This window comes from Chiloscyllium plagiosum, chromosome 22, assembly GCF_004010195.1.
Source record: "Chiloscyllium plagiosum isolate BGI_BamShark_2017 chromosome 22, ASM401019v2, whole genome shotgun sequence".
Taxonomy (NCBI): Eukaryota; Metazoa; Chordata; class Chondrichthyes; order Orectolobiformes; family Hemiscylliidae; genus Chiloscyllium; species Chiloscyllium plagiosum.
The window spans coordinates 52,383,930-52,404,727 of NC_057731.1; the positions used below are offsets into that span (position 1 = coordinate 52,383,930).

The following is a 20,798-nucleotide window of genomic DNA, read 5'->3' on the forward strand; positions in this document are numbered from 1 at the left end:
AAATAGATTCTGAAAAGTAATTTCATGAGCAATTTTCTCAAAAATAAACTAGAATTAAGGTTTTGTTTAAAATCCAAGATATTTTAAATTAGATGGGGGGGGGAAAGAGAACAAATTTAATTTGCAATCTTGTTCTCAATACCACCAGTGAATAACGTACATTAAGTAATAATGAACAGAACAAGAATGACAAAATCAGATTCAACCAGTGAGGCTGCATAATCTCATTCAGATTCAGAATTTAGCAAGTTCAACTCACTGAAGGCAAAGTAGGGATTCCACCTTAACTGTTCTCCCTGTCCAATACAGATTACTTAAAATGTTAGCCATGGCTTGCTTAAGTCAAATTCCAGGACATGAACCGATTAAGCAATGCTGACATTCCAATATAGTACTGAGGAGTGTGGCACTACCATGAGTGCCATATTTCCAGTTAAGAGATTAAATGGACATAAAAGATCCATAAAACCCTATTTTTGAAGAGCAGGGAGTCTCCCTGGCGGTTACTCATTAATCAACATTACAAAAACAGATTACCTGGTCATGATCACATTGCTGTTTGAGGGAGTTTATTGTAGCTGCCACATTTCCAAGAGAGTTTCACTGACCGAGACGCATTTGCTTAAAATAAGTACAATACAAATGCAAAACTTACCTTTTAAACATAACAGGTCAAACATTAAAAACACCAAATTAACTGTTTTATATCAAACAAATCTTTATTTTGCTGCTTGCTGAATAATTATTTCAAAGATTTTTAAAATATTTTAAGGAACATTTAATATAATGAAAATTTCTGACTTGCTACAACTTAAAAGCAGTGACAGATTTCACAAACTTCTCCATTTTGTCTTATTCCTGAACATAAACAATTAAATATTATAGTAATTTTAAAAATGGTACAGATATACAGGGCGGCCCCCTTATCTCCGGCCCGAACATATTAAAGGGAACCTTGCGGAACCAGGGTTTGCCAGGAAGTAAATGTCCCATTGAAATGAATAGGTTCGCTCCTATCCACAGTAGATCACGGAACTTATCCCCGTGAGTATGGAGACGGGGACTACTGTAGTGGATTGCTTTTTCACAATTCAGAGGTTTTAAAAGCAACATCTTTGAGCCAATATTTGCAGTATTATAAAGCACACCTCTGTTCCGAAAACACAGGAGGATATTCCTTCCGGATCAGAATACAAACTGGCGAGAAGCAGAACACTTCAGTTATTATCAGATGTTAGAACCTGATTGAACCCCTCCACATCCCAAAATTAGATCAGGGAAACTAACTCTCCATTTAGAGTCCAACGCTAGTGTCCCACTCAGTGCCAATACTCGGGTTTATCATGTAAAATGCAGACTAAAGTAAAAGCCAGCCTTCACCACCTTTGTTCTCGAAAGGGACAAGAGCTGGAAGGCTTAAAGACTGGCCACCTGTCAGTCCCTGTACTGGAGAACAGATGCAAATCTGGAGTGTGACAGAAATGTCAATCACAAAAAAGAACAAAATTCTTCAGAAGTCTTCAGTCATTAGCTATTTTTCAAAGTTACATTAATATGAAACAGGTTGGCAGTGGATGCAATTAAAAATCAGGATCACTGCTTAGGAATTTCATCTCTCACAGCTGCAAATGGAAAAGCATCAAATTCTCTCACATTGTTAAAAAAGATATACAGAAAGTTCAGGAATTCAACTACCTGAAGAACTGCTAAAAATGATTGATGAAATACAAAGTGATGAACAGGAGGAAATTATTGGCCAATCCAGCCTGTTCCACATCCATGATGGCTCAACATCGTAATGGGGTACTTCCACTGTTGGAGCTCCCAGCCTCCTGCCACATCATCTCAATGGGAGAGACAAGAGAGTAAAACCCAGAGTCAAGGGGGAAGAAAAAAAAGCTGGAAAATACATAAATAAAAGAATGAATACAAGTATTTATTTGAAAATAATTTATGTAAGTTCTTCTAAATGTAAGTTGGCACCTCCGGTGATTTTACTTCATGTGCTTTAATGGATTGTAATTAGGCTTTCAAAGCTGTAAAAGACAAATTAAAGATATGACCTTCAGCACAAATTTATATGAAGAGCTGGACAAATGAAGTAGGTTTATGATCCAAAAGTCAGAAGTGCAAATGGCTTCAGAGAGTTCCAGATAAAATGAATAATTAGATGGCTCCATTTGGGTTTCAGGTTGCACATTATTATTAAACACAATGCTGCCAGATGGTTTGGGAGACCGTTATAAGTTAACATATGATGCCGATAAATCACCCTCAACTTCCACCATGAGCCTCTGTTACATGAGGCAGTTGTTGTCAATTTCTATGGGCAGAAGCCTGGGAAATGCAAAATATTTTGATCAATAATTGACATATGCAATAAGTGCTCACAACTAAAGGTGAAGAAATTGTTGGCACATTTTGAGCAATTGGCCAGTGAGGTGTCTACTACCGGAGATTCCTCCTCATTTCCAGGTCCTTCTCCATCCTGCTCTATCAACAAGCATTCTCAAAGCCACTGAGACAGATCCAGTTCAGTCTCACTCACATTGCCTTTTGTCTTTCATTCAAGTCAGTTTTGTCAATGCTATGGAATGGAACATTTTTCATTACGGACATAAGCCTCAGCATTAAGTGTTTACTCTCAAGTTAGATACAACATGGTTAGATGCAAGATAAAACTCACTTCCTGCCTCAATGTCTCACAGATACCGCTTTACAAGAGGTTACCTTCCTGTCCTATTGTGACACGTGACTTTTTTCTTAAAAAAAAACAGCCATCCTGCAAAGAGATTGCCAAATTAGCAGCTGATTAAAAGTAGTCTGGTGCTTGAGGCTCAGCCCACTTGGACATTGAAGTGGGACTGTTAAACTAATTTCACATCCAGAGAGGTGGAATTTAATGCAGCTCCAAAGGAGCTAGAAGGACGGCTTCAGCCACTGGCCGATACTCTTCCACATCAGTACACTGAGGAACAACGGAGTTCAGTGCAGTCCAATATCAAATTAACAATATCAATCTTTAGTTTGATCCAAATTTAAAATGACCCATGCAAACAGATGGCTCCAAGAGTGATAGGTTGATTATGGAATTATGCTCTACTGAATTTTACAACATGATGAGGGAATACAGATTCTGCAAATCTTAAGACCTTGTGCATCCTTAACATATTAAACAACTCTAATTATACTCTAGACATTAAAATACAATTGGTGGTCTCCTCCAGTGAACATCAGAAATTAAATTTTTTAAAAATTGATCAGGCACAATGGTCTTATCAACCATTAATCTCTTGCTACATTAATGAGGTCTTCAAAATTCACACAAAATATCTGAACAAAAATATTATTCCATTGAAAATGAAAGTTCCATATCCTGAGCTGAAGTGGCAATTAAAAATGTCATGTCTAATCTACTGGACTTGGCAGATTTGTTGGCTCCTGCATGTTTAGGCTGATGACCTAAATTGTTTTAATATCCTGAAGGCCAGCCTGGTGTGTATTCTGCCTCAATGACTTGATTGCCTGCAGTCTTTTACCATGGAGGTTGAATTGAGACCAGGCCAGAAGCTGCAGCACTGCACAAGTAATGGGTACGAAGACTAACAGGTAGAAGCACCCTTGACGAACCGCTGTCATCCAGGCAACATCTGATTTCACCACTGGCTTTGTGTTCACAATATCACGTAGTGCATCGTGCTGAAAAATGTCATACCCTGAAAAAGCACAATTGAAGATCAGAGTCAACAAAAAAAAAGACAAGTATTCAACACAAGAAGCGATACTCTGCGGCAAACTGCCAAGAACTGATTAGCAGTCAGCTTTACAGACTCATTGAATGCTTTTAAGGCAAAGATAGATAGACTTTTGAACTGTAAAGGAATTAAGGGTGAGCGGGCACCTAAGTGGAGCTGAGTTCACGAAAAGGTCAACTATGATCTTATTGAATGGCGGAGCAGGCTCGAAGGGCCGGATGGCCTACTCCTGCTCCTAGGTCTTAATTCTCCAATTCTGTTATGAGGAACACCTCTGGGCAGGTACAAAACAAGCAACGTAAGTGAGTCAGCTTCACCTCAAAGGTCTCAAACTAGCATACATGATGGACCAGGATCTCTGAGAAAACCTGGCTGCAGAGGACTGCAGATGCGAGAGATTAGAGTCAAGAAGAGTGGTGCTGGAAAAGCACAGGTCAGGCAACATCCAAGGAGCAGGAAAATTGACGTTTCGGGCAAAAGCCCTTCATCAGGAATGAAGCCCTCTGCTCATCAAGTAGTGCCACGAGATTTTTTTTAACGAGAGAACAATGAGGACCTTAGTTCAACATCGCCCCTGAAGGTGATGAGCTCCACCTGCTCAAAATTGCACTAAGAATCAATGTAGACTATAAGCTCCAGTCTCTTTAGATTAGATTCCCTACAGTATGGAAACCGGCCCTTAGGCCCAAGTCGACACCGACCCTCCAAACAGTAACCCACCCAGACCCATTCCCGACCCTACATTTATCCCTGACTAATGCACCTAACACCACGGGCAATTTAGCATGGCCAATTCACCTGACCTGCACATCTTTGGAGTGTGGGAGGAAACCGGAGCACCCGCAGGAAACCCACACAAACACGGGGAGAATGTGCAAACTCCACACAGACAGTTGCCCAAGGCCGGAATCGAACCCGGATCCCTGGCCCTGTGAGGCAGCAGTGCTAACCATTGAGCCACCGTGCTGCCCACATGATGGACTTGATCCCTCAATCATTAGACTGAGGTGAGAGTTCTACCACTGAGTCAAGACCAATCCTGTTACTCTGGTGAATGAGGTAATGGTGCCCTCAGCTGGAGAAGGCAGGATCATGCAGCTTTGCAGTAGAATGGGCAACTGTATTCCTACAATTTGCTCATTTCACATGGAATTAAATTTTACATCACTGATCTCCACTTTTAAAAATAGCCAGCTCAAACATGGGCAAGATCAAACCTAAGGCTTTCAGTGCCTGAACTCTGACGATGCACATCATTCAGCTCATGATGTCTGCATCCAGTTTCTGAATGAGCATTTCACTTAGTGCCCCTACTCCTGCACAGTGTTTGAATATAAACAATCTTAAATGGGATCAAAATACAATGCAATTACCAGTGAATCCAATAAGTAGATTCAGAACAGCTTTTCCCCACCCAGACATTGGGTGCCTCTAGAATGTGGAATGTTCTACCACAACATTGGGTGAATGATTTAAAATGCATTTAAAAGGGGAAGCCAGATAAACACTTCAGGGAAAAAAGGTACAGAAGGTTCCGTTGATGGAGTTAGAGGATGTCAGGTCTGAGCATGAATTGCGGCAAGGACCAGTGCCATTCAGTGGTCTATTTCTGTGCTGTACACTGCGTAAAGGACAGAAGAAAGGTTGTACCGTACAGAAGATGAATAACCAGAAACCAAGACACTAGTCAACGTTCCTCCAAATCAAACAACTGAATCAACAGTTGTGAGATCAGCTTACCTGTGTAAACATACAAAAGCCAGGTCCCAATTAACGGGGCAAATGTCTGTCCAGGTTTGGTTACCAAGGCAACCATGCCAAATAGCAATGCTGAAGCTGCCTGTTTCCTCTTGTTCATCACAAAATCTTCATCTACAAGGTCGGAGATGACAAGGTTCAGGAGTTTGCACGTTCCCTCAGTGAATACCCGGTTACTGGAGAATGACATACATACAAAATGTTTTAAAAAGTCCTAGATAAAGACGAACCACAAAATGAAAAGTTAATTAATGGAGTGATTTTGAACTTGGGGAAAGAAAATGACATTTCTGCCTTGTGCCAAAGAAACTATGGAACTTGTAACCAGCAAAATAAAAAGACAAGAACACTTCAACTGACATGCAATAATTCAGTTGCCTTAGTTGCCTATCTGCTCAAAACTAGAAGTTTACAAGGAAACAAATGGACGATATTACATTGTTCATTATCATGAGGTCAGTCACCAGACTCAAAATGCTTACTCTGCTTTCTTCCCACATGCTGTCAGACTTGCTGAGGTTTTCCAGCAACTTCTAGTTCTGCTTCATGATAAGAATCTGCCAGTAAGTCCTGTTGCAAGCGTTTTAAAACGTGTACAAATGAATAAACTACCTGGTTTTTATATAGCAACTTGCAGAATCTCTGAATATCCCAAAAAGCTTCACCAATCAGGTACCTCAAAGTATATATGCAGCTGTTATGTACTTTGGTCTTTCTCAAAAGGCAGTATTGCAATTCCAGATTGGGGTCAATGGCAAGAGCCAGCTAAAACATCCACTTCTGGCTGAAGATAACTGTAAAGTCCAACCTTGTTTCTGCTGGGCTTTGCTATCAGAGGCGTGAAGTTCACGGCACCTTGACATCTTAGTAACTGCGTAACTGTTCACCACCAATTGCAGCAGGACATGGCAGGGTTGCAGAGCTTTGAGCTATTAAAAACTGATTACATCATTCTCCATAATAATTTCAGTAAGTTGGAGCCATATTTTCAAACTAGTCTGACACTGCTCTGATGCTGTGCTTCTCAAGGAATGACAGACTTACTGAGCCAGGTCATAGATGCAGCAGCTGGTGACAACCACAGTATTTTGTGGATGCCCATTTAGGAGCCAGGAAGTTTGTTCTTTTATCTATCATGTTTAGGACTATGGTAAGTGTCACAGGACAATGGTGGATGCCCTTGTTGCAAAGAAGGACTTAAAATAGTACAAAGGTCTGTATGGTGATCAACCCCAATTTTGCTGTCAATGGATCTACAATATGGCAGATAAGGAGATGGTAAAGGCCAGTACAGTACATAATTCCCTCCGTTGGTTCTCTCACTACTTCATAAGTTATTGCAAGCTCAGACCAGCAGCTGCGTCTTTCAAACTCAACTTGCTCGATTAGTAGCGATGTTACTTTAGGGATGGACATAGAAGTAGGATGTATGTGCCCGTGTTTGGGGTGGGACTGGGTGTAGAATCAGAAGCATATGAATTGATTTGCTATTCAGGGAACATTGGGGTTAAATGAAATAAATCCTGTAATAAACTAAAGATTATACAAGAATACAAATGGATCAATGTTTCAATATATCATTGAACCCATTTCTGTTTACTAGTAAGCAATGACATTACAATTTTAATTAGAAGTAAGCATTTAAATGAATTCCTGGCACTGTCACATATAGGCATAGTAATAAAACAATGCAAAACAAATTGCAAAGTTCACTAATAGCAACTACCTACTAACAAAATGAACCACTTTAAAAGGCACAGATTTTTATCTTAATTCAATTATCACAGAATCCAAGACAAGACCAAATGTTTACCAGAAATGTTTCCTAAATGCAAGCCACAACATTATTTATAATATGGGAAGGAATATATTTGATATTTTTTTTGTTTGTATTCATGTTACTAAGGAAAGAACTTATTGTTAATTTAATACACTTCTGATCCAACAGCCAAGGGACTACAATTCAACAATCACTCTAGATCAAATCAGCTTTTAAATTTGATCTCAATAGATTCCTAATTCCAATACTTAATCACTTTCAAAGCTACCATGACAACCAGAAGCAACACTCTATATAGAAGGGTTTGGTAACATTAAAATAACATGGATTACAAAACCGGCAACTCAGGCTTCTATTTGTTTGTGGCAGATCATTGTGCTGAAATGTAGACCACAACTTCAGTACTGTAATAGTGCAGTATATTTCCTGACTCAGTTTGATTCACTTTATTCCGTAAGACTGGAGTTTCAGTTTGTCAGCTTTCAGTATGTGAAAGAGCGCAGTGCTATCAAAGTTGATTTTTTTCATGGTTTCAGTGTATTCCACTGCAAATAAAACTTAAAGAAATGGTGTAGATGTCTTTATTTCAAAACTGCGGAAATAGTGGACATGACTGTTCAACTTCATTTTGAAATTATGTCTAATTCCAAATAGTCAACTTGACAGTCAACCAATAACAACTTCAATGAGTCATTTAGAAGTTACATCTACAACAGATCGGAGGGAAAATAGTATTGGTGTACTTCTGACTTTGCAGTTGTGTTTGATGTCCATGTGAGAGGCACATCTGAGCATCAGTGATGCAGAATCAGCAGATACAAATCACTGCTGCACATAATTTAATGCTGATGGAACAGCGATATACTTCCAAGTCAGGATGGTGAATAGCTTGGAGGGGAACTTGCAGATGGTGGTATTCCCATGTAGCTTCGGATAGCACTTGCAGATGGAAGTGCCGTGGGTGTGGAAAGCGTTGTCGGAAAAGCTTGGTAAGTTTTTTTGGTAAATTGGTAACACCATTGAATGTCAAGGGACAATGGTTAGTCTCTATTGTTGGAGATGGTCATTTCTTGATATTTGAGAGATGTTACTTGCCACTTTTCAGTCCAAGTCTAAATTTTGTCTTAGTCCTCCTACTTTTTGACATGGACTGCTTCCATATCTGAATCACAAATGGTGCTGTAAATTGTGCAATCATTGGTGAACATCCCCACTTCTAACCATATGATGGAGGGAAGGTCATTGATAAAGCAACTGAAGACGATTCGGCCTAGGACACTACCCTGAGGAACTCCTGCAGAAATGTCCTGGAATGAAGGTGATTGGCCTCCAACAACCACAAATTAAATCATTAATAATACAATCTGCATTTCAGAGCATGAACTGCTGTCATGTTCAAAATTGCAAGGTAATTCAAACCCTCATGTTAAATACCCCACTGTATAGAAGTTACATTGAAGAGGAATCAGTACTTCACAGTTAACGACTATCATATTCTTTGAGCCTTTAATCTAACTTTACAGAATACAAGGAGGGAGTTTTAGAGCAGTACAAAACATCAAGCAGATGAACTGCAGGTGAAATGTTTCAGCCTTTAGTTATGTTGCTGAATAAATGAGGAGGAGAAAGTGAGGACTGCAGATGCTGGAGATCAGAGTCAAAAAGTGCAGTGCTGGAAAAGCACAGCCAGTCAGGCAGCATCTGAGGAGCAGGAAGTCAATGTTTCGAGCACAAGTGTTTCATCAGGAATGAGGAAGAGTTCATGCTTGACACGTCAACTCTCCTGCTCCTCAGATGCTGCCTGACCGGCTGTGTTTTTCCAGCACCACACTTTGACTGCTGGATAAATAACCTTACTATTATTAACACAAATTACGCATCAAGCTCCTGAGTAATGAAATCTGAATTCTTGCTTTTTTGGATGTTGAGATCCAGCAGTGCACCTTAATGGAACCTCCTGAGGACAATGCAAAAGGGAAGGCAAAATCAAGTGATCAGTATCCCCAATTTCCTTTTCTTCAGCCTTTCAACAATACAATTAAAGAAACTTGCTTAAAAATTGAGATTATTACTTCTGATTGTTAACCAGAGCAACAAATCTATAATAGTCATTGATTATTGGGTTAACAATCTTCAAACTGCCTCCAACTTTGCAAGTTCTACATGAGGAACGCTGCTATACCTGGCAATGAAGAAACAGAGTAGGTAGATTTGATCTGGTCCCGCCAGTAACATCATGAAACTCATTGACAGTTTTAAGAAAAATAACCATCGGATAACCAGATACACTCCAAATCTGTGGCACAGTGACAGGAAGTAGAGGTTGTTTAGGTGTGGAGCAATGTATGATGCACCTGGAAATAAAAAAGGAAATGCTTCAATTTTTGTTACACCATTGAGCACTCCATGCTTTCCCCTCCAGTCAGAAAGAAATTCAAACTAGCATTGCTAGTTCATTAACTACTGAAACTACCTTGCGGGAACCATTTTCCCCGAAAATCCTATGTTGTCCAAACTTGTGTCCTCCCGCCTAACTGCCATCCCTGTCTTTCTTACCTCTATTCCAATATTTTTATAGTTAGAGACTAACTTGACTTTGCAACCCATCATCTTCACTGGATTCTGAAGAGTCATACCAGACTCATTACATTAACTCTACAACCCATTTTTTCCCCACAGATGCTGCCAGACCTGCTGAGTTTTTCCAGCACTATGCATGTTTATTATCTTTGCTGTACCATTACACCAAATAACATGCAAACAATTCATCTTGGAAACTAAACACCAAATCAAAAAATTAATTAATTACAAATAAGCTGTCCTATGGCATCTTTACAGGCTTACTGGAGTTCATCTGAGACCTGCACAACTAGGGAGGAGAGACAGAGGGAAAAACAAATCACTGCTGAACCTATCAGTTATCTACCATCTGTGATCACAGGCAGACAATGCTTACCGAGGAGAAAGGATCCTGTAGAGAGTGAAATCCTGTCTGAAAGGAGGTGCTCCATGAACAATGGAAAGAAATTACTGTTGAAGTGGCAGTGAAATACCTTTCAAAGAAAAAGGCAGCATTGATGTGTTAAATCAGCTAATCTCAGCAAAACACGTGACTTCAGTACAGACTCATTCAACGAAATCTCCATTTTCATACTTGTCCCCCATTTAAATACTGTAATAAAACAAAGAACGATGAATGCGACAGATCAGAAATGAAAACTGCTGGCAAAACTCAGCAGGTCTGGCAGCATCTGTGGGGAGAAAGCAGTGTAGTGACTGAAATACTGCTTTAAGATGACAATGTTCATAATACCTCCTTGTTTCCAGCCAGTTCTCCTATGCCTAATAAGCTAACATGGTGACATCATAGAACTGCTCTCTAATGAGAAAGAAGGGTGAGAGTGAGAGTTAGTGGCAGTTTAACCTGGGACTCTACACACTTCAGGTGAGGTGAGAGGTTGAGGAGTCCTTCAAGGGAACATCAGCCTGTGCAGAAATTCAAGCCAGGTTGCTGGTATCATGTCACATCACAGACTGGCTGTCTAGACAACCAAACTAACGGACTCTCACTGACGGCAGCAATTCAAAAACAGCCAATGAGGAACAGCACAGTTCTTCCATCACGCCATGCACTTCAGAATTATTTTGTACTTTGTTTTTTTTTGGCCCATCTCCCCAACTCCACTCCATCCTCTAAACCTGCAGTTCATCAAAATTCAGCTGCACACGTCCGATGCCCCACACTTGATCTACCACTGGCCTTGTCAATATCTCAAATTTAAACTTTACTGCTTGGAGGGCCAAAGGGCATGTTCCTGTGCTGGAATTTTCTTTGTTCTCTTGTGGGCAGTAGTATGCTTATTTCAACAATTCTGAATAGTTTTACTCTTATTTCAACAGAGTTACAAGGGCAATTTTTTCACAGCAAGGGAACTGCGAGAGAGATGTTGGCAGGCATTAGTGAGTCGGAGATCGGATTCCATTTCCTGCCTCCCACAAGATCTCTGTTTAGCTGCAGTCAGTCTAATCAGAAGGTTGATGCTATGCTGAGCTCTCCTGAGCCCACAACTATGGGGCCAATTGAAAAATCAGAAGACTGTCTCTGGGCAGAATTGTTCTGAACATGTACTCCAAACCATTTTCTTTTCCTGGATTTCTTTCTCACTATTCCAATTAAGAAACATTGTATGTACCAGTTACAATATTCCTTTGTGACAAGAACAAATCGCTGGAGAAACTCAGAAGCTCTGGTAGCATCTGTAGAGAGAAAAGAGAGTTAATGTTTCAAGTTCAGTGACTTATCAAAGCTCCTGAATGCTGATAGAGTCACTGGATTCGAAATGCTGACTCTGTTTTCTCCCCACAGATGCTGCCGACCAGCTGAGTTTCTCTATAGCATTTGTTTCAGATCTCCAGCATCTGTGGATTTACTATGTCCGCAAATAACTGGTTTTGAAAACAACAAACATTCTTATACAGTTTCCTTTGTTTACAGTAGTATATTTACTCACTTTTAGGCAACTTTTTTTTTTAAAAGTGACCTTTATAAGTTGTCATTCTGCAACACAAAAGTATCCTTCCTATAATCTTCAGATGTTTAAACATTAGCAGCCAACTTTCTCTGCAAAATCCTTTGAGGAATTATTGGAAATATTATGCATTGGGTTGAAACCCCAGAAGAATCCCTTACCTGCACCAAGTTCATGGTCACAAACCAAGCAAAATTCCGATGTCTGGAGAGTTGTTTCAGGTATTCTGCCAGCGTCAGCTCCTGAGTATGAGGTGCTTGACTAATGTATAGCCTGTCCAGAATCCCAAATACAGGACAGTATGAGAAAAACCACTGACAATTAATTCAATGCCAATACAGATTTGTGAATATCTAAAACACTTATGTCCTCTATCCTCCCATTTCTTTTACAAATCATAAATTCTACAATTTGGAATCATCTGAACAAATTATTGATTCAAATAAAAATTGCGGCGAGGCAAGTTGGTACCAACAATGAAGTACTGGTAGGTCGAGAATGCAATGGTTGCATTCTTGTGCGACCCCACATTACAGAAACATCGCGCTTTAGAAACATCACTTACTGTTGGCGATGTAATTGTGTTACAGCCAACACACGTTTTAAAAGTTTGCACTTTAGAAACAGCGTCCCCAATTCGTCAATCATGTTACAGCAAATTTGCATAAATGAAATATACGTTACACCAGAATGACCTCTACTTTTTACAAAACGATTATTGTACTTTAACAATGACAAAGATTTGATTATCCCCAACCTTTATCAGGTTTTATAAAATGAAAGATACCATTTCATTGGAGGCAGTTTAGAGTACAGTGTGGTTAACAGTCAAAAGATGCAGTGAGTTCATGAGGACAGCTAGTGCACTATGGATCATTCACAGAGGCTCCCATTTGTGAATTTTGCTCAAGTCTCTTAATTTCTTCTGTGGACATGTACTTGCAGGGATTCAAACAGAGACTTGAAAGGCAAAAGGCCTTCCTTCTGCTCCTATGCCTTATGGTCTTATACAGACTTGGGAAATGCCAATGTCTGCAAGGACTGGAAAAAGAAATTAAGTCAACCTGCATGGTTTACCTTCATAACCACTTGCTGGCAAGGCTCAAGGCAAACATCAGTTCAGCAAGTCTTTTGCATGTGTAAAGAATCAAAAATGACAACTTGCATTAAGTAATTGCAACAAATTTAAAACAGACAAGTTAGAAACATAAAGCTATGTCCAGGTACAGGGAAACCTGCGCAAAAGGGTGTTACGACACGGGGTAAACTCCCCTGCTTCATTTAAAACCGGTAACACAGGAAAGATTTATCCCATGCAGTAATCTGTAAAAACTTGAGTGGCCAAGAACTAAGTAAAAATTAACTTTATTTCTTGAAGTATAACAGAGAATAATTAATTAACCACTGTTTACAATTTCTTTCTCTAACCTATCTTTTACCTTTCTTTCTATAATACTAGTCCGATAAAACTCCCAATTAAGATTTACGAAACATTCTTATCTCAAAACCAGGCAGCTGTAGATTCTTGTCTTTGGATCTTCCTGTGTCTTCTTTTCTCCTTGTTAGGAATTTCTGCATCACAGGTTATTGATTGAAAAGATACTTCTAAGAGAGATATTTTTCCAAGCAGTCTGTTACATGCTAGGATTTGGCAGTTCTCCTCCCAACTGTTCAATTTTCCGTTGGTCTTATACCCCAGACCATCGGATTATCTCATTGGCTTTTAAGAATGTCAATATTCTCAATTTAAACTTGATTGGAAATTTGTATATTTTTGAAGGTATAATTTAAACTGATTGGCCAAATTTGAATTTGTTTTTGTTGAGGCAACGAACTAATAGAGTTGTTCAATCCAGTGTTACATTGTTGCCTTCTTGAGAACACTCGGTGCTGTGTCCAGCAGTTCTGCTGCTTTTAACTCTCTTAAAGGTACATCCACATCTTCATAACAAACTATTCCCTCTCAAGAAAAAAGTCTACATCCCTTTTCCAGGGAAAGGTGCAATTACAGTTGTACAAACATTACCCATATTAACCTAATCCCTATTGTATTGGTGGGTGTCCACTCCATTCAGGAATATATACTTTCCATGTTTTGCCAATAAGTTCCCCAGTTGGGATGGTGGAAGTTGAACCCATCTCTCTCACAGGGATTTCTAGCCCTGTGACATATATTACCATAACCCCAGCATATATGGAGAGTATGTGGGCTCAGCAAAATAACTGGTGGGATTAGGAATCCTTCAGAAAACAGGCAATACCTTTAATGTAGGCTATTCATTAGATTTCAAGTATTACATATTTTAACTTGAGTAAATAAAGTACAAAATATTAACAAAATAGTACAAGTCATAGAATCTAGGAAGGTGGCCATTTGATCACTGTATCTGCATCAGATAAGTAATCATCCAGCCATATCCCACTTGTATAATCACTTAGACGTACACTTAAAAAGTGTGGAGTTTGAGTTATGGCACTTTAAAGTGTTGAAGGTTTCTGCATCTGCCATCTTTTCAACAAAATGAATTCCAGATCCCTACCACTCTCTGGGCAACAAGATTTCCCATCTCGCCCTCTCTAAAGCTCCCACACAAATATACGCTCCTTGGTAATGAGCTCCTCATTGAGGAACAGAGGAATAACCTATTCCATGCAATTTTATCATCAACAGCCTCCTTTGTGTCAAGGAAAACAATGCTAGCCAATCTAACCTTCCCTTATAACCAAAACTCTCCATTCCAGGCAACATCCTCACATACCTTCACTGTATACTCTCCAGCAAGTGACCAGAACTGCATAGTGATCTACAGCTGTGGCCCCTTCTGTGAGTTACACCGAAAGAATTTAAGTTTCAAAGTCTTTTCAATTTTAAATTATTTCTGCCACCATTTATCAACGCAATCTAATTTGAATCTCAATGGCTGTCAACAAAAAAAAATGTAGTCAAAGTAAGTGATGGTTGATCAGGAATTCCTGGAAGCATATGGGTGAAAGCCGGGTGTGCCACCCCTGTGCATTAATCACAAAGTTCTGGTGCAGAAGAATATTCCCAGCTCTTATATTCTAGACCACAACCAGTAAAGGCAAGTGCCCCATATGTCCTCCTCATGAATCTCATCTCCCAGGCCACCGTTCAGGAATATGCTCGCATGCATTAAAAGATCCCTCTTTTCCTGCTCATTTATCATCCTATCATTTATCGTGCATTTCATTGCCTCGTTAACTCTTATGAATGGGAAGGAAATTCACATGGATGCATATGGGAAAGGGGGGAGGCAGTGGTCTAGTTGTAATATCACAAGACCATTAATCCAGAGAGCCAGGTAAGGTTCTGCAAACCCAAGTTTGATTCCTACCAGGGCAGATGAAGTTTGTATTCAAAACAAAAAAAACAAAGATCTGGAATCAAGAGTCTAAATGATGGCCATAAAATCATTTTCGATGGGCAGGAAAAAATTCTGCCTGGTACACTAATGTGCTTTTACGGAAGGAAACTGCTGTCCGAATCTGGTCTGACCTACACATGACTCCAGACACAGCAATGTGGTTAATTTTTAACTACCCTCTGGGCAACTAGGGATGGGCAATGAACAGGTGGCTCAGTGGTTAGCACAGCTGTCTCATAGCACCAGGGACCCAGGTTTGATTCCGGCCTCGGGCGACTGCCTGTGTGGAGTTTGCATATTCTCCCCGTATCTGCGTGGGTTTCCTCTGGGTGCTCCGGTTTCCTCCCACGGTCCAAAGATGTGCAGGTTAGGTAGATTGGTTGCACTAAATGCCCATAGTCTTCAGAGATGTGCGTGTAGGTGCATTAGTCAGACGTAAATATAGGGTAGAAGGAATGAGTCTGAGTGGGCTACTCAGTGGTCAGTGTGGACTTGTTGAGCCGAAGGGCCTCTTTCTACACAGAAGGGATTTTATGGATCTTACAGAATGCTGGCCTAGCCAGTGATGCCCGCATCCCACGAATGGAAAAAACCCAGATGTTTTTCTCTTGTAAAATGGATAGGCAATGTAGCGGACGATGAGTGCACACCTTTGCCATTCAAGATTAGACATACTTATAATCACATTTCCAGTAAATACCATTGTTGGCACAAGTTGGCACAGTGGCTCAGTTAGTACTGCTGCCTTACAGCACCAGGGAGCCAGGTTCAATACCACCTTTGGGCGAATGCCTGTGTGGAGTTTGCACATTCTCCCAGTGTCTGCGTGGGTTTCGTGCCGGTGCTCCGGTTTCCTCCCATAGTCCAAAGGTTTGCAGGTTAGGTGGATTGGCCAGGTTAAATTGCCGATAGCATCCAGGGATATGCAGGTTAAGTGGATTAGCTGAGGGAAATGCAGCATTACAGGGATGGGGATGGAGGGGAAGGGGGTGGTGTTTCTGGGTGGGTGCGGACTCAATGGGTCTAATGGCCAACTTCTACACTGTGGGGATGCTATGATTCTATTCTATTCTATGAATTAAGAAAGCCTGAACTAAACACAAGTTACATCAATTAAACAAATTGAAATTCTACGGAGCTCAAACATCATCATCCTAACTCAATACATACACAAATTAGCAGGCAAATTCAAAATTAGTTAAAATTTACACATTTTCGGAGTGGGGAAAGTGTCTCTGAAAGCCTTTTTATGACCAGCGGCCACCAGGTACCATTGTCATAGAAATGTACGGCACAGAAACAGACCCTCCAGTCCCACTCATCCGTACCAACCAGATATCCTAAACTAATCAAGTCCCATTTGCCAGCATTTGGCCCATATCCCACTAAACCCTTCCTATTCATATACCCATCCAAATGCCTTTTAAATATTGTAATTGTACCAACCTCCACCACTTCCTCTGGCAGCTCATTTGATACATGCACTACCCTGTGTGTGAAAAAACTCGCCCTTCGGTCCCTTTTAAAAGTTTCCTTCTCCCACCCTAAATCTATGCCCTCTAGTTCTGGATTCCCCATCCCAGGGAAAATACCTGGTCTATTTATCCTATCCATGCCCCTCATGATTTCATAAACCTCTAAGGTCACCCCTCAGCCTCCGACGCTCCAGAGAAAACAGCCCCAGCCTGTTCAGCCTCTCCCTGTAGCTCAAATCCTCCAACCCTGGCAACATCCTTGTAAATCTTTTCTGAACCCTTTCAAGTTTCACAACATCTTTCCAATAGGAAGGAGACCAGAACTGCACACAATATTCCAACAGTGGCCTAACCAATGTTTAATTTAGATAATTTAGAGCCACAACATGACCTCCAAATTCCTATACTCAATTTTCTGACAAATAAAGGAAAGCATAACAAATACCTTCGTCACCACCCTATCTACTTTCAAGGAGATATGAACCTGCACTCCAAGGTCTCTTTTGTTCAGCAACACTCCCTAGAACCTTACTATTATGTGTATAAGTCCTGACCTGATTTGCTTTTCCCAAATGCAGCACCTCGCATTTATCTAAATTAAACTCCATTTGCCACTTCTCAGCCCATTGGCCCATCTGGTCAAGATCCTATTGTACACGGAGGTAACCTTCTTTGCTGTCCCCTCCACCTCCAATTTTGATGTCATTGGCAAACTTACTAACTATACCTCCTATGTCCACATCCAAATAATTAAATAAATGGTGAAAAGCAGTGGATCCAGCACAGATCGTTGTGGCACACCACCGATCACAGGCTTCCAGTCTGAAAAGCAACCATGCACCAACACACTGTCTTCTATGTTTGATGCCAGTTCTGTATCCAAATGGCTAGTTCTCCTTGTATTCCATGAGATTCCATTGCACAAACTAACTCAGCTTCTTGCACCCACACTTCAATGTAGGTGAATGCAGATCCAGAATCTAATCGCTGTATGGTGGGTCACCACAGGATATGGTAACGAAGAGTGAAAAAGTACTTGGTAATGAAAGCCATTCCAGGCAAAGTACAGACTATTCAGTAACAAGGCAGCAAAGAATTAAACCTGTCAGTACGGTGAGAGAGATGTGTGTTGAAAAACAAGCGAAGGAATAAAAATAAATGAACAAATAAATAAATAAATACTCACTCCTCTAGTATGGAAGCCTCCGCATATTTGACTTTCAGCTCCAACTGAAATCGTTGTCTGAGAATCCAAGTGCAGACACTAAAACCTAGAGTCGAAAAGGCAGCCAACGCTACGCAGAAGAGTCTAAATGAGAGGAAGTTTTCCTTGTTCCAGACTGCATAGGACATAAACACAGACAAGGAGCCAAGTGCACTAAAAAGGGAACAATAAAAATTCAGTCTAGTCCTGTCCTTTTCCGATACTGCCAGGTCTGCCAGTAAGGCATTATGATTAAGGTCCACCAAGGTGAGGAATCCATCATACAGACAAAGACAGATGAGAAACTGTACTCCTGGGCGGGCCCAAACCACCCAGAAAGAGAGGAATGATAAAGCAAACAGAGGACCATTTCGCATTAATGCCTTCAGTCGTTTCAATATTACTTCTGGAGTAGGGATCGCAGCGCCTGATCTGTAAGAAAGCATTGAAGTACATTAAATACAAGTGGATGCTACGCAAAACTACACAGTCTATTAATAAAACTGGCTGGTTCTCCATATGGTTACTGTATGACTAGTAATTAAAAACATCAAGGTGATCTTTGTGGGGCATTATAGACTGGGTTTGTTTGGAATTCAGGACTGTGTTTGTTTAAGCAGTTATACTCACACTCAAAACCAGAGATGTTTAAATATTGAAATACTTCTAATTTACATTACCATAGAAATGTAAACATTCTACAATATATTAAAAGCACATTTAGCGTAGAATATCAATATTTAATTTTACCGTGGGGCTAATAAAGATAAAGCAGGAACCTGCAGGAAAACAGTTTAGCGATTATTTTGACATGGTGGACAACTTAACTGCCCAGAGAATTGAAGCTGATATTGGAAAAAAAAAGGTTTCCAGAACTATTGAACAAATGTATTCATTCAACTTTTAAAACTTCCAAATCATGGGAAGGAACAAATGTCCTGCCGAAGCTTTGTTAACTTTCAAAATAAAAACCCAAACCCTTAAAACAAACTGCATGCTCAAAACTATTTATCTCACTTTTAACCTTCATCCAGAAACTTTCAAAAAAAATTATATTAATTGAGTTAACTCTTCTTTCCTCTACACAACTGAGAATGACCCCTTTTTCAGAATGACACATGTTTGTGAGGTTCTGTTTTTGTAACTGCAGAAGTGGGTTGTACTTGTTGGACTTCTTTTAGATCACACCAGGTCAGAAACCATTCGCTGCTCAACACAGAAGAGCGCTGATAACTTGCTAATTTTACACAATAACAATAAAACTTCTGCACAATAGCCTCAGAATTCCCTTTTTATGTAGCAAAGCCTGGCTTTTTTGAAGTCTGATGGCAAAAATCAGAAGGAGTGAAGGATGTCCTAGTAGAGATGTTGCATGAAAACTTGTATGGTTTGCTCTCAGTGGTACCATAAAGCCATAAGAAATAGGAACAGGAATAGGCCATTTGGCCCATCAAGCCTTGTCCACCATTCAATAGGATCATGGCTAATCCAACATTCTTCAAGTCTTCTTTCCCACCTTTTCCCCAATTCCTCGACTGATCAAGAACCTATCTCAGCCTTAAATATACACAAGGACTCTGCCCCGCAGCTCTGTGGGGAGAAGTTCCAAAGATATTCAACCCTCAGACGAAATTCCTCCTCATTTCAGTCTTAAGTTGGTGCCCCTGACACTATACCCTCTGGTCCTAGATTCTCTCATGAGGGGAAACATCCTCTCAACCTTGTCAAGTCTATTAAGTATCCTATGTTTCAATGAAATCACCTCTCATTATTTCAAATTGCAGTGAGTAGAGTCCCAAACTGTGTAACCTTTGCTCCTAAGACAACTAATCCATACCAGGGGATCATTCTACTGAATTCTTTGAACGGCCTCCAATTAAATGGTATGGTGGGCAGAAGTACAAATATTTGGTCGTTTGTCAGATGCAATAGAGTGATGGTAAATATTAGTATTCCACCGAAGACAAACAGAACTCCTTTAAAAAATCAAAAGCATTCATTCCACATAAAACAAGGAACATGGAAAGGCTTGCAGCTGCTGTTTTTCTTCTCCTCACTAATTTTTCACTGTGTTTCCAATCTATTTTATTGTGAATTTATTTTCTATATTTTGCATATTTTTATTCTTGAGTGTCTCTAATTTTCCATCTTCAGCTCAATAACATTCTTGAAACTGTCACAAGTTTATGGGCTGGTGAAGTACCTAGATTTCCCTGGAATATATAGGCTGCTCACTCTCGCTCTCTCAGCGGAGCAGGGAAGGGCTGTTTGGCAGTGGTTTCTTGAAGGCTTGGTGACATTTGTTTAACGGTTTAAATTTGAAAGTTTTTTTTATAAAAAAAGCGTGGAGCGGACCCGGAAGCTGGTGTAGCGCTAGCTTACCTGGGTAGGTTTTTTTTTCCCTATAAAAGCGTGCTGGAGAGGAACCCGAGGCACTACAGAGGTAGTGCCTCCCACATGCCCTCCTCCTCTAACCTAATAATAAGACCCGTTGTGATAAGTAGACAAGTGCTGCATTTTGCTTGTTCTATTCTTTAGATCTAGTTTTTTTTTGAAAGGTTACTTTTAGAGGGATGGCAGTGAAGGCAGTGCAATGTTCCTCTTGCAACATGTTTGAGGTGAGGGATGCCATGGACGTCCCTGCTGATTACACCTGCAGGAAGTGCACCCATCTCCAGCTCCTCCAAGACCGTGTTAGGGAGTTGGATGAACGTAGGATCATTTGGGAGGCAGAGCGGGTCATAGATCGGAGCTTTAGGGAAGTAGTAACTCCAAAGATTGCAGACAGATGGGCGACAGTGAGGGGGACTGGGAGGAAGCAGCCAGTGCAGGGACACCCTGCGGCCGTTCCCCTCAAGAACAAGTATACCGTTTTGGATACTTCTGGGGGGGACGACTTACCAGGGGTAAG

At 40.4% G+C, this 20,798-nt stretch overlaps 1 protein-coding gene across 1 annotated transcript in view; it reads right to left on the reverse strand.

Annotated features, from left to right (window-relative positions):
- Nucleotides 1-552: 552 nt before the first annotated feature.
- The window catches only part of mfsd13a (major facilitator superfamily domain containing 13A), a 46,774-nt gene continuing 26,528 nt past the window's right edge, over nt 553-20,798 (reverse strand). The window contains exons 4-9 of the mRNA XM_043713064.1: nt 17,870-18,319; nt 11,984-12,095; nt 10,250-10,346; nt 9,476-9,647; nt 5,496-5,689; nt 553-3,716 (exon numbers count right to left, since the gene is read on the reverse strand). Of these exons, the coding sequence (XP_043568999.1) occupies nt 3,463-3,716; nt 5,496-5,689; nt 9,476-9,647; nt 10,250-10,346; nt 11,984-12,095; nt 17,870-18,319 (1,279 nt within the window). The 3' untranslated portion in view covers nt 553-3,462. The remainder of the gene's footprint in view (nt 3,717-5,495; nt 5,690-9,475; nt 9,648-10,249; nt 10,347-11,983; nt 12,096-17,869; nt 18,320-20,798) is intronic.